Below are 12,884 nucleotides of genomic sequence, written 5' to 3' on the forward strand. Positions count from 1 at the left end.
GGCAACAAGAGCAGGTCAGAGGCTGGGTATTCTGTGGCGAGTGTCTCACCTCCTGACTCCCCAAAGCCTTTCTACCATCTACAAGGCACAAGTCAGGAGTGTGATGGAATACTCTCCACTTGCCTGGATGAGTGCTGCTCCAACAACACTCAAGAAGCTCGACACCATCCAGCCCGCTTGAATAGCACCCCATCCACCACTTTAAACATTCACTCCCTCCACCACCGGCGTACCGTGGCTGCAGTGTGTACCATCTACAAGATGCACTGCAGCAACTCACCAAGGCTTCTTCGGCAGCACCTCCCAAACCCGCGACCTCTTCCACCTAGAAGGACAAAGGCAGCAGGCGCATGGGAACACCACCACCTCCAAGTTCCTCTCCAAGTCACACTCCATCCTGACTTGGAAATATATTGCCGTTCCTTCATCGTCGCTGGGTCAAAATCCTGGAACTCCCTCCCTAACGGCACTGTGGGAGCACCTTCACCACACGGACTGCAGCAGTTCAAGAAGGTGGCTCACCCCCACCTTCTCAAGGGCAACTAGGGATGGGCAATAAATGCTGGCCTTGCCAGCGATGCCCACATCCCATAAACGAACAAAAAAAAAAGCACTGCTCTAAAGTATACCTAAACACACTCTGCATTGGCTGGTGAAATTATTCTGACATTAGAAACTTTCAAGGCTTTATATTTGAACTTTTAATTTGGAAACTAGATAATAAATCGGACACACAAAGGAGAATTATCTCAGAAATAACTAACTCGGTTGTATGGGGATGTACTGAAATCTAAATGGTGTTAAGTACATGTTCCTGAACAGTAGCATCAGTGTAAACCTATGTGAAAGTTTGTAGAAATGCTGGTTTTAATATTTATATGCACAGTCTGTGGCAGCCAGTGAAAGAGCATATTTTCTGTTTAACTAACTGATTATTTAAAGATAAGTGTAGCACTTGCCCCTTGTATTAATTTATATTTGCCTTTTTCTATTAATCTGCTTTCTCTAACCTATTCATTTACCAAAGTTAAAAAAGAGAAAATTATTGCGTCTGTATATTCTGAATACAGTCATATCGTTTAACTCTCTTCCACATTCCTTTGTGCAGATTCATCCAACACAACAGAACGATGAACAGAAATCAGAATCGAACCAGTTACCATGGCAGCAAAGGCCAGATTCCACCAATAAAAGGAGCCATTTCAGCGAGGGGGGGCAGCTGAAAAAGGAGCTGTGTCCTACATAAGTGTCCGGCGATCCAGATGTACTCTGAGTGAGGTTTTATTCTGCCTGGACGCTGGGAGTAGCTTATTGTAACAATGTTCTGCAGTAAAGGTCCGAGCAAAATGAGCTGTCTCCTTTCCGTTGCTACTTTGATGTTATTGAGTGCCGTCACTGAAGGAGGTAGGGGTGATGCTGTGGAGATATTCCACTCTAGTTTGAATCATTCTTTTGTTGCTTTGTGGAGAACTGTGAGGAGGGCTGTGCATCAAGCCTTGTTGGTGAAGCAGAGTTCAGCATATGCTCTCACTGTTGTATCAGCGAGATGGGATTTAAATCAATATTTTCTTTTTTTTTGGGGAAGCTCACAAATGTTGGTTTGTTTGTAACGTAAAAGTGTAATAAGTTTGAAAGGCTTTACGAATGTCTGGAAAGTGGATGTACTAAAATTTTTTAACCATTTTTTCCTCCAATTTTTCAAAAATGATAACAATGGACAAAATGCTGTTTGAATATACAACAATTCATCGAGTCAAAAAGATTGCCCACAATCATTGTTTCCAATTACGATGATTAATCGAGAATGTTTTAATTCCACGGGGCTAAAGTTTCAAAATGTTGATTGACTCCTGTTAAACTTTGTCAGCTTAGAAGCTCTTTCTACCCGACTGGGACTTATGTTGTATAAAATGGTGTCAGTGTACATAAGTTATGCTTTCCCATATTTAATTTACATTTGTGGTCAAAATAGGTTTGCACTGTTGTTAGCCCGGCAAACAGGTCTTGTGCTGGACAATTTAATATGGTAAATTTGTCCTTGCGCTTAAATGTGTCTGTTCTTATATAATAAGATTGCCAACTCAAGAGTAGATATAAATGTCCCAATCGTGATAGTTCATGTAGCTAAACTTCAGTGGGAACAGAGGCGCTCGATGTTAAACGCCCTTTTCAGCCATTCAAACTGTGACCTCAGCCCTGCCAGTACACTTTACACCTAATCCCAGCCTATTACCATCTCGTCTAGCTTCTAATCTCTTTTACTTCTTTTGTTTCTTTTATTCTTTTGTCCGATCGCAGCCCTGCCTTCGATCTAGTTTCTTTTCTTTCCAGTTTTGAAGAAGGGTTCAACCCGAAACGTCAACTCAAATTTCTCTCCACGGATGTTGCCTGACCTGCTGAGTTTTTCCAGCATTTTCTGTTGTTACCTCAGCTCAATATTGATTCCAGGATTTTAAAGCAAAGGGGAAGAAATTCGACCTGGTTGCCTTTGTTTTATGCCCATAAAATGGGTGCAATGAGTCCCGATGCCGGGGACCAATGCCCTGTGCCCTAAGGACGATTTAAAAAATGTCCGACCTGAAACTGGGTCATACGATTCTTCAGGCATTCCTGGCAGCCGCCTCAAATGAGCGTTGGCCCCTGAACCTCTTGCTACCGGAGGCTCGTTGAGCTAATCACAACTTTCTGATACAGATCAATGGATGTACTTTAACATAACTCTGGCCTCAAGCATCCATCCAATTTTACAGCTGCTATTTCCCAACATGTTTATTACAGAAGCAGGGACTTCTGCTAATAGGAACTTGGCAGCAGCCACTCCTAAATTGTTCATCCTAAAGATTGATAATCCGGCAGTATAGTGTTGTGTAAACCTTAATCCTGCTTTGGGACGTGGACAAATAATAGTGCTGAATGGCCGCCTTCTGTGCTGTATGATTCTATGCTCAACACCACACTTGCTACATCGGAAATTTAGGACAGTGTTGAGCTAGAAAAAGGGTAACAATTTTAAGGATGCATGTACTGTAGTACATTAAATACTCTACCTTTCTACTCTATAGTCTTTGACTCTCTGATATACAATACCATACCATAGCTGGTGAAGAGTGTGTTCTTACATAAGATTATCTTATTTTGGTCCCAATGTTCTGTTAAGTGTTTCTTTTCTGTTCACGCGTAGCCCAAAGAAATAGATTTGCCCAAATTTGAGAATCTGCAGATTACTCTAGAGTCAATCTACTATTGATTATGTAGTGCAAGCACTATTCCCATTTATTATACTTTTCAAAGATCAGATTCCAGTTATCTTGCAGTGTATTCTTTAAAACTAACCTAAGAAACTAATTGTGGATCAAGCAAGAGTATTGTTGAACTGTGAAAAATATCCAGAAATGTCCAGAATGGAGGAGAAAGATGGATGTTAGAAACGGGGCATTGTCATGGCGGGGAATGGAGGGCAAACAGTTGAAATTTTTCATATGGGATGCTCAGAGATTTGCTTTTCTTGAGACACAAAGAAATAAAGAAAAAGTCTGACAACAAGAGGCATCCATTCAAACACTAGACAACCTGGAAGCCTTGGAAGGAGCTTGCCTGGAAAGAAATACTAACCATTAAGATCAAAAACACTGGTAGGAGTGCCCAAGGTGCTTCATTGATGTAAGGAATAAGACCAAGGACAAGCTCCTGATCGTGGCCAAGCCATTGATGAACAGCTGCCACAGACTAAGGGGCTACATCCCAACTCATCACTGCAGGAATCATCTTTGGATTAGGAAATGTTGAAGTAGGTGAGGAAAGGCTTGCAGAGGAACTCTTGAAGGTAAGTCTGGCTTTATTATCTGATGTTGTCTTTGGTCGAGGTTACTCTTATTGTTTGCCCAATATGGTTCTGAACCATCACAAATGCTGATGGCTTTAGTATACAGCCAAACTATAAGGGCTGTTAAATGTAAATTACACGCCATGGGCTCAAATTGAAGGCATAGACAATAAAACCTAATACATAAAAGTATTTGTTTGCAGTGTGCACATAAGCCCCATCCAGTTCCATTATAAGGTAGCCAAGGGCAGAAATCATTGCTGAGTGTAGTGGATGGGTTCGCAACTGTAAAGACAAATTCTCAGCTCAAGCCAACATCATTGTTCCTTGTAAATCTTTGAATAATATTGCCGTAAGTCAGATTTCACTTTTTCACGGTTTTCTTCATGTTTTCTGCAGGTTCCAGCAAACCATTAGGAGGATTATTTGCTTCCCGATCAGAAACTAGCAGCAGCGTTCCGACACAGAAAGACAACTTTGACGTTCCAGAGGACACAACAACATGGGCATCTCCGCTGGCTGAGGAGGGAAAGAACACCAAGATAGCAAACAAAAAGGACGATGACAACGATGATGAAAGTCATAGTGGTTCTTCCCGTATTCCTTCCCCAGAGGCGACTTCTTGGAATACATTGAGGCGTAAGATCGCGGTCAGGAGATCGCCCCCCTGGCCTAGAAGTGAGTCTGTGGTGTGCCCTGGAGTGATTTTTGAAGTAGGGCACTGCCATTGAACATGATGGCCTGTGCCAGTTAAGGGCCTTTGTGGGCATCAATAATCAGCCGATCAACAATAGCAAAATTCTGCGGATGCTGGAAATCTGAAAATAAAAACAGTAAATGCTGGAAATACTCAGCAGGTCAGACATCTGTGGAGAGAGAAACAGGATCAACGGGGGGAATGTTAACCCCCAAAAATGGGTGGGTTGGGGTTGGGTGAGATGTTAAAATTTTAATAATTTCTCAAAACCAACACCAACCCGATGATGGAGGAGGGACAGGGGTTGAGCAGCAAACCCACTCCCAGGAGGCGGGTTGGCACTTTAAATATTATAAGAAGGCTGAAATCCTATCATTTAACCTGTTTTGCAGGTTTAACCCTGGCCGACCAGGTTTCCCAGGAAACCTAGCAGTTCAAGGGAGGCGTGGACAGCTTTGCAAAAAAGCCTTTATAGCACTGCTTGTAGGCCAGGAGGAGCAGGAGTGCTTCCCCCGAGCTTACCTCCTTCCCTGGGACCAGACCCCCCCTCCCTACATTAGAACCTCCCCATCCAAACATCCACCCGGGGTCAGGGATCAAACCCTGTAGTGTATGTACCCGTCTACCTTTAAGGAAACTATTGTATGTAACCGTTCACCTTTAAGAGAACTACTTTAGGTGTGGCACTACTTGTTTGGCTTCTGTATACTGTAATACCGACAGTGACCACACCAGTATATAAGTGTTGTGGCAGGATTGCTGGGGCAGATTCGCCCTGACCTTCGAATAGTAAAGACCTGTTTGTTTGTTACTCCTGAAGTCTGTGTCGTTATTAACAGTACAACCCACAGACTTTACAAACCCCCCCCTCCAGGGGTCGGGGATCAAAACCTCCCCAGGGGTCGGGGGTCGGACCCCCAGGGGTCAGGGTCGAACCCCTGGGGCCACAGATCGGAACCCCCGCCATCCCAGGGTCTGGGATCAGACCCCCGGGGCCATGGATCGGACCCCCCGCTATCCCAGGGTTGGGGATCAGACCCCCCTCCCCCTTGGGGTCAGGGATCAGATGCCACGCTCCCAGTAGTGGCTGGAGGCTCCTTACCTGCAGCTGCGGCCTGCTCCGGAGTGCTCACCGCCTGACTGCAAGCCAAGCCTGTCAATCAGGCTGACTTCCGGGCAGGGATCCTGTTTTTAAAAAAAAGTCGCACGCTAAGTTAAAAAATCCACAGCATGCGGAGAATCCCAGACCTCCAGGTTTCCCATCTGAAACTCCGCCGCCCCCCCGCTTACCAATCCCGCCCCAGGGCCAACGTTTCAGGCTGATGACTCTGTTTCTCTCCCCACCTGCTGAATATTCCCAGCATTTTTTGTTTCGATTTATAATAAACGGCAGATAGTCGACAGGATGCAAAACAATTTTCAGCAATGTGCAGCAGGGCAGCTGGCTTGACCTACCAATTGATGGCCATGGTGAATACTATATATCAGCACTAGTGTCCTGTACACATCACTGTGGCCTGCCAAACATTGGCAGTCAGAGTTCCAGGTGTCCCAGAACCAATTGAATGACCTCAGCATTTTCTGGCCACCCTATATGTAGGCCTGTCAACTTCAACCAAGTATCCTGCTCCAGCTCAAATCCACAAGTGTGAGTTTACACCTGAAAAAAAACCCTATAATTAACACAGTTATAGTCACCAAATAAAGTCATGATTGTAACCTTTTTGTTTAGTGTTTTTCTTATCCCCACCAAATTTGTTGCATATAGAAATTATTCAAGAACAACATGCACTTACTAAGTTGTGTGGCTCAGTTTGACTGTCACTCAGACGCTGAGAGTGGGAGGAAGCGTATCCTACCTGCATACAGATCTAGCGAAACAAAAACTAAAAGCAAGTCCCTACAACACTTAAAGCAAACGTGACCTGCAAGAATTGCTTTAGAGTTCCAGGCAATGCTGTTTCCACCAAATTATATTTGAGGCACCCGGGCTGGAATAGGCTCAAAGGGATAAATTAGAAACTGATGAAGCTGGTAAGTAATAATATGCACAGACCTCAGCCCGCCGTACAATGATATACCGATTGAAAAGCTAAAGTCTGAGCAGCAAAGAAATGAGAACCAAATCACTTGGAAGTCAGTTCAGCAAACCCTCCTATTTTGCATCTCAAAAGTTAAATAGATTTAAATTGTTCTTTTCTTGCAGCTTATTAAATACCTATTCTGCCAAGTGCATTGCTACTGATCACAATAGAAATCTCAATAGTCATGTTGCTTTATGTAAATGGCATTTCTCAGCTAAATGTGGGGCTGGTGTATCATCAGCTTTCGACGCAAATGAGCTTGAATGTATTCAAGTCTATGATGTGTGTCTGTAAGGGTGTCCTTGGATATTCAAATGAGCATAACATTGCTGATTCAACACTCAATGTGGCAAGACCAGTACAAATGAGCCAGATTTGCTGAAATAGTACAAATGCTAAAAGTGCTGCCAGAAGGTGCTGGGAGAGCCAAAATACTCATTCATTATTTAAATTCCCAGGTGCTCAGACTTACATAGTTTAAAACATATTCCTTCAAATCAATCAGCTCCAAACAGGATTTAAACTCAGCACCAAGTGGAGTGTGCTATCACTCGCCCTACTGCTGTCCGCATGCACCAGGACATTATTTTCCCCTACACTTTGTGCATGATTTTTTTTTGCTTGCTATTAGCACCAAGAATCCTGCGATTAGGTAGAGCATGGGGCAACTGATCTGGACTTTCACTTTTGACCAATCTCTAGTAATGTTACCAATCCATTTTCTACTCTAGTCATAGAATCATGCAGCACAGAAGGTCCATCGTGTTTGTGCCAGGTCTTTGAAAGGGCGATCCAATTAGTCCCACTCCCCTGCTCTTTCCCCATAGCCCTGCATATTTCAAGTATATATCTAATTCCCTCACCAAGCCACTAAGTGCCTTTGGATGAGATTCCCTGATTCCCTGCTTTTCTATCGGGAGTATCATGCTATTAAACTGCATCCGCTGTTTGGAAATTCCCCAAATTCATCCTACTGAAGAATTCTAAAAGCCGTGCAGAAAATGGACTTTCAGCCTTTCAATTTGATTTGACTGTGAACCAACTTCCATGTGAAAAGTCAATAAGGTGGATTTTATGAACTTAAGTTCTGGGTTTAGCTTTGATGGACTGAAAGCCCCTTGGGACCCACTGACCTCTGCCCAAATTGCTAATGTGCATCAGGAGCACAAAAATCACAAAATCTCCCCTAATGTTTTAACGCACTGCACCTTACAGGTCTGCTCAAACCAAGGCTTCTATCCCAGCAATTCAAGCATTTCATCCTATGTAAAATGTTATTTTAATTTTAATTAAGTTCTCTGTATTTTAACATTATTAGCACATATTTTGGTTATGACAGTAAGCAATTGATTTTAAAGCAGACTGTTGAAATATAGATTTATTTTCTTAAAAATAAATGATTGGTTAGGTGACTGAGGTCAGAGCAGTATGAAAGGACCAAAAACACATAAGATGCTCCAGTGATCTTACTCTGAATAAGGATTCTTGTGTGATGCACAAAATATTTTCATAAATGTGTAGAATGTATTTTTAATTTATATATAAATCATTTTCTTCTGTATTTCATGATGGATAATTCAAAGGGATTTCCGGTGACAAATGGGAGAAACTATAAAAAAAACGAAGGATATCTTGGCTAATTGTGTATACTGTCCACACACAGCTATTCCTGTGGGAAATGACCAGTATGTGTGTGTGGTCTGGTTTTCTCATTATTCAAAAATTGGATGAAATAGCATTGTGATCAAATCAAATTTGCAGCATGTGTTAATCTTTCTAAAAAGGATTTACATTTCCATTGTTGTCCTTTTCTTCATAGCTCAGAAAATAGATCTAAATGATGATAACTCCATCGCAACAATCAACCATTCTTCAATCCTTATTCATCACCTCCAGGACCTGCTGCATAATTCCAACTCAAGCGACATCACATTGAAAGTCTACACGGGCAACTCGGATGAAGTCAAAGTGTTCCACACTCATCATCTCCTTCTCATCCTGCAGAGCGATGTCTTTGAGGACCTCTTGCTGAATCAAAGTGTTACTACACTCATTTTACGGGAAACGTCGGAATGTGCTGCCCTTTTTGAGCAGTTGCTCAGGTACCTTGAAGCCAAGGTGTCCCCGTGATTCTGCTGAAATATAACCGTAATGAACAAGTGTTTTCTCCACTGTGAGTTTTCGAATGGATTTCAGACTCGCCAGAACTAACTGAAAGACCCGTTGAAAGTTAGGGGCCTAGAAATTCAGCAGCGCAGTGCCCTTATTTCAGGCGCTAACCGGCTGACTAAGGGCACAATGTGGCGGGCAGGAAGCAGGCGGACATTTCCTGGTTAGAAGTGCGGCGCCTGCCATATTGGGAAAGGAGGTTGCGCTGGCGACAGGTGCGCACACCGGGAATATTGAAAGTGAAGAATAATTTATGCAAATGAGGGTCCTGCACTACTTGCAGGACTCGTTGTAGATTTTTTAATGAACTCCGGGTTTCGCTCACCACGTGCTGAACTCTAACCAACATATTTACCTGAATGTGGAGCCGGGAGGAGCAGGAGTGTTCCTTCCCACCCCACCCCACATTAAAAGAACACAGTCCGCTTCCCTTTAACAGCCATTGATTCCACCCCTCCCCACCCGCCAATGAGACCCCCCCACCCCGCCACCCATCCCCGACCTCATGTCCTTTCACATTATCTGAGACGCCTCCTAAATTAATCATTAACATCTTTACAATTAAACATTGACCAAGTGTTTTAAATGCAAGCACAAAAGAGAATTGGAACAATTTCTTCTATGGTAAATTTCGAAAGACTACAAATGAAAACTTTTACACCTTGTGTCATCAGTTGAGTTAATAGACATAAACCTGTACCAGCGTGTATTCCTTGAGTGTTTAAAGGATCCAGACTAATGAAAATATTTATCAGAATGTGATTGTTTCTCATTTCTAAAGCTAGATTTATATTAACTATGTGAAAGACAAATAGGAGTAGTAAAATCCCATGGTTCTCAAAATACAGTCATTGAGATTTATTTGTGGAACTACAGTTTAGTGTAAATAAATAAAATACAAAACAAGGAACAGGCAAACTCTGCTTTGTTTTCCAGATATTTGTACTGTGGCGAAATCTCCATCCTTTTGAATCAAGCTGTCCCTTTGCATAAATTAGCCAGCAAGTACCACGTTACTGCCCTACAGCAAGGCATTACTGAATACATGAGCCAACACCTCGCCAACGCATCTCCCCAAGGCCACGTGGTCAGCTGGTACCACTACTCGCTCAGAATAGCAGACGAAGACCTGCAGGAAAGGTGCAAGCAGTTTCTGGCTTGGAATATGTCCACGGTCATTCGCAGCCAAGAGTGGCAAACCATTAGTGACGACCTGATGATCTCCTTGCTTCAACGCTCCGATCTGGTTGTGGAAAATGAACTGGAGATTTACTATGCAGTCGAAGAGTGGATAAAGAAAAATCACCCCGATATCATGGTAACAGAGACCGTTCTCAAATCAATTCGTTACACCATGATCAGCCCCCAACATCTGTTCCACATTCAGAAGCAATCTTCCATCATGAACGAACATTACAGTTTGGTCCACAACTTACTTTTCCTTGCTTTCCAGTTTCATTCTGCTACTCCCCTGGTGTTTGCCAAATATTTTGATGTCAACTGTAGCCTATTTATACCAAGAAATTATTTGTCTAGTTCCTGGGGCTCCCAGTGGGTGATCAATAACCCAGCTCGAGATGACCGCAGCACTAGCTTCCAAACTCACCTGGCACCTAGTAATTACGATGTTAGCAAAAAGGTGACCTGGAATGCTCTGTTCTCGCCAAGGTGGCTGCCAGTCAGCTTGAGGCCCGCCTACTCTTATTCAGGTTATGGAGCAGTCCAGGCCTTCAACCCTGAAGATGGTAGGCCAAGGATAATAATCACCCCAGCTACTAACAGTGTTAGCTTTGCAGGAGTCAATTTTCAGAAGACAATCCTGGTAAGAGTGAAGCAGGATGGCAGGTCCTATGTGAAGCACGTATATGATTTCCATCAAAGTACCGAAGAAACCGGTGACTTCCTCCTCCAGGCCGAGCTCCAGAAACGTTCCTCAGAGTACCTGATTGACAACTCCCTTTACCTCCACATTATCATTAAACCAATTTACCAATCACTGATTAAAGCGATAAAATGATACTGTTCTGTGGAAGAGGTGTGTCTGAAACAACCTCAGTAAATAATGTCTAGTGCATGTAGTAAAGCATAAAGCTGTATTATAAAAAGGGAATTCCCTCATTGTCTGAAATGTGTCCTTTAATGTACCGGTCTGTCTCACACTCATTACTGACATTCCAAAAATCCTAGATTGATCTGTACATATTTAACGTTGATATACAATCCTACCTACCCATGTCTTTCAGCAATTTAGAGTCTGATAACAATCAAATCTGGACTATATATTTTATTACATCGGCAATAAGAGATAGATGGGAGCGATTACAAAAAGAAATGGAGTAGCTGACATACCATAGTGGTTATGTTACTGGACTACTAATCCAGAGGTCCTGGACTAATGATCTGGAGACGTGAGTTTAAATCCCCCCATGGCAGTTGGGGCAAATAAATCTGGAATAAAAAGCTAGTATCTAAAATGGTGACTGTGTAACTACCAGATTGCCAAAAAAAAAACCTCTAGTTCACTAATGTCCTTTAGGGAAGGAAATCTACCATCCTTACTTGGTCTGGCCTACATGTGACTCCAGCCCCACAGCAATGTGGTTGATTCTTAACTGCCCTCTGAATGAATGAATGGGAGTCAGACCCTTCCATGTATAGTAGCCACTCAGTTAAGGGCAGTTAGAGATGGGCAATAAATGCTGGCCTTCCCAGCGACGCCCTCATCCCATGAATGAATTTTTAAAAACCCTCAGTGATTTATTATCTGAACCGCAAAATCACATCTTTTAATAAGTTATTCCACTCATCTTTATAATTTACAGGTAGTAAAAATTGAGGCCATTTGTGGATCATTTTGTCCAGGTGCGTCCTTCAATTAATGTACAATGTCTGCAATGAATGAATAAATTGATGTAAAGTTACCAAAATGTAACCTTCAGTGAATTGCAGAGACATAATTGTAATAATCAATGTTTTCTGATTTTAATGACAATAAAACTGGAAAGAAAAGCAACAACTTAAGACTTCATTTGTAAGAAAAACCATCTGACATATGCATCTATTTAGGATGTTCATACTAACGTCCATTTTAGCGCCTTGCTTGGCTATTAACAAAGCAGTTGCTGACGCACTAAACAATATACGGACTACCTTGCGTGTTTTTGTCCAAATTCAGTTTGAATGAGTGGGAGTCAGACCCCTCCATGTACAGTAGCTGTGTTTCTTTCAGGGTCATTTTTAAGAACAGCTCCTCCAAGTCCTGCACTTATGGATCAAACATAAAAAAGTATGAGAAAATCAGAGCCGTGACTGTCTGAATAGGCTACACTTTACAAACTCAATTTGCTTTTGCATTTTGCAAAACATTAAATATGTTGACTAGATTTCTGATAACTGTAAGTAGGAAGCTATAACCAAGTATGTTATTGTGACTCTTTCGGCTTTTCTAACAAGACATTTCTAATAGTGGATATACAAAAGTTGCCTTGTGACTGGGCTGGTACTGACAATGTTTCAGCCATCGCATGAGCAGGGAGCCATGGTCACTTATCCACTTGTATGACCATGGAGTGGAGCAAGTAGAGCTCTACACTCTCAAATGAATACAGGGAGCCCGGCCTCTGACCACAAGATCACAAGATAGATACAGGCGAGGCAAGCCATTCGGCTCATCTAACCTCATTTATCCAGACGAAAGACCTATAATGTCCCATTGTAGCTCTTAAAAGCTCTTTAGAATAACTTGTCCATGACTACACAAACCACTCTGTGTACAGGTACATTGTTTATCAGTAAAACAGTCTGTGACTACACAAACCACTCTGTGTACAGGTATATTGTGTATCAGTAAAACAGGTTTATTGAGCATTAAACATCCAGTACAAAGAAGTACTTCTTCATCGAGCCCCAGCGTTCCTTCTGAGCGGTGTGGTCTCTTTATTCTCTTCTGTTGACTGAAGCCTCTTCTTCCTCTGGCTTCGCGCTGCCTTCAGTGTTCAATAGCTATCCCTTTATACCTTTTTTCCCCCTTCATAATACATAGCAACTTGCAGCTGCTTGGGCTATCTCACCATTCTGACCTTCACAAGTACGGTCTATGATTCCCTCCCCT

General features: G+C 42.5%; 1 protein-coding gene across 2 annotated transcripts in view; it reads left to right on the forward strand.

Moving 5' to 3' along the window:
* Positions 1 to 11,912, forward strand: part of LOC147102893 (BTB/POZ domain-containing protein 17-like) — a 35,677-nt gene extending 23,765 nt beyond the window's left edge. The window contains exons 2-5 of one of the 2 annotated variants that reach the window (XM_085963793.1): positions 1,109 to 1,404; positions 4,223 to 4,501; positions 8,424 to 8,706; positions 9,710 to 11,912. In XM_085963793.1, coding sequence (XP_085819919.1) covers positions 1,320 to 1,404; positions 4,223 to 4,501; positions 8,424 to 8,706; positions 9,710 to 10,790 — 1,728 coding nt within the window. In that variant the 5' untranslated portion in view covers positions 1,109 to 1,319 and the 3' untranslated portion in view covers positions 10,791 to 11,912. The remainder of the gene's footprint in view (positions 1 to 1,108; positions 1,405 to 4,222; positions 4,502 to 8,423; positions 8,707 to 9,709) is intronic. The other variant, XM_085963795.1, reaches the window with a different exon arrangement.
* Positions 11,913 to 12,884: the final 972 nt, after the last annotated feature.

The sequence above is a fragment of the Somniosus microcephalus genome, chromosome 21 (genome assembly GCF_052327205.1).
Source record: "Somniosus microcephalus isolate GS21.2 chromosome 21, FLI_Smic_1.0, whole genome shotgun sequence".
In the NCBI taxonomy this organism is placed as follows: Eukaryota; Metazoa; Chordata; class Chondrichthyes; order Squaliformes; family Somniosidae; genus Somniosus; species Somniosus microcephalus.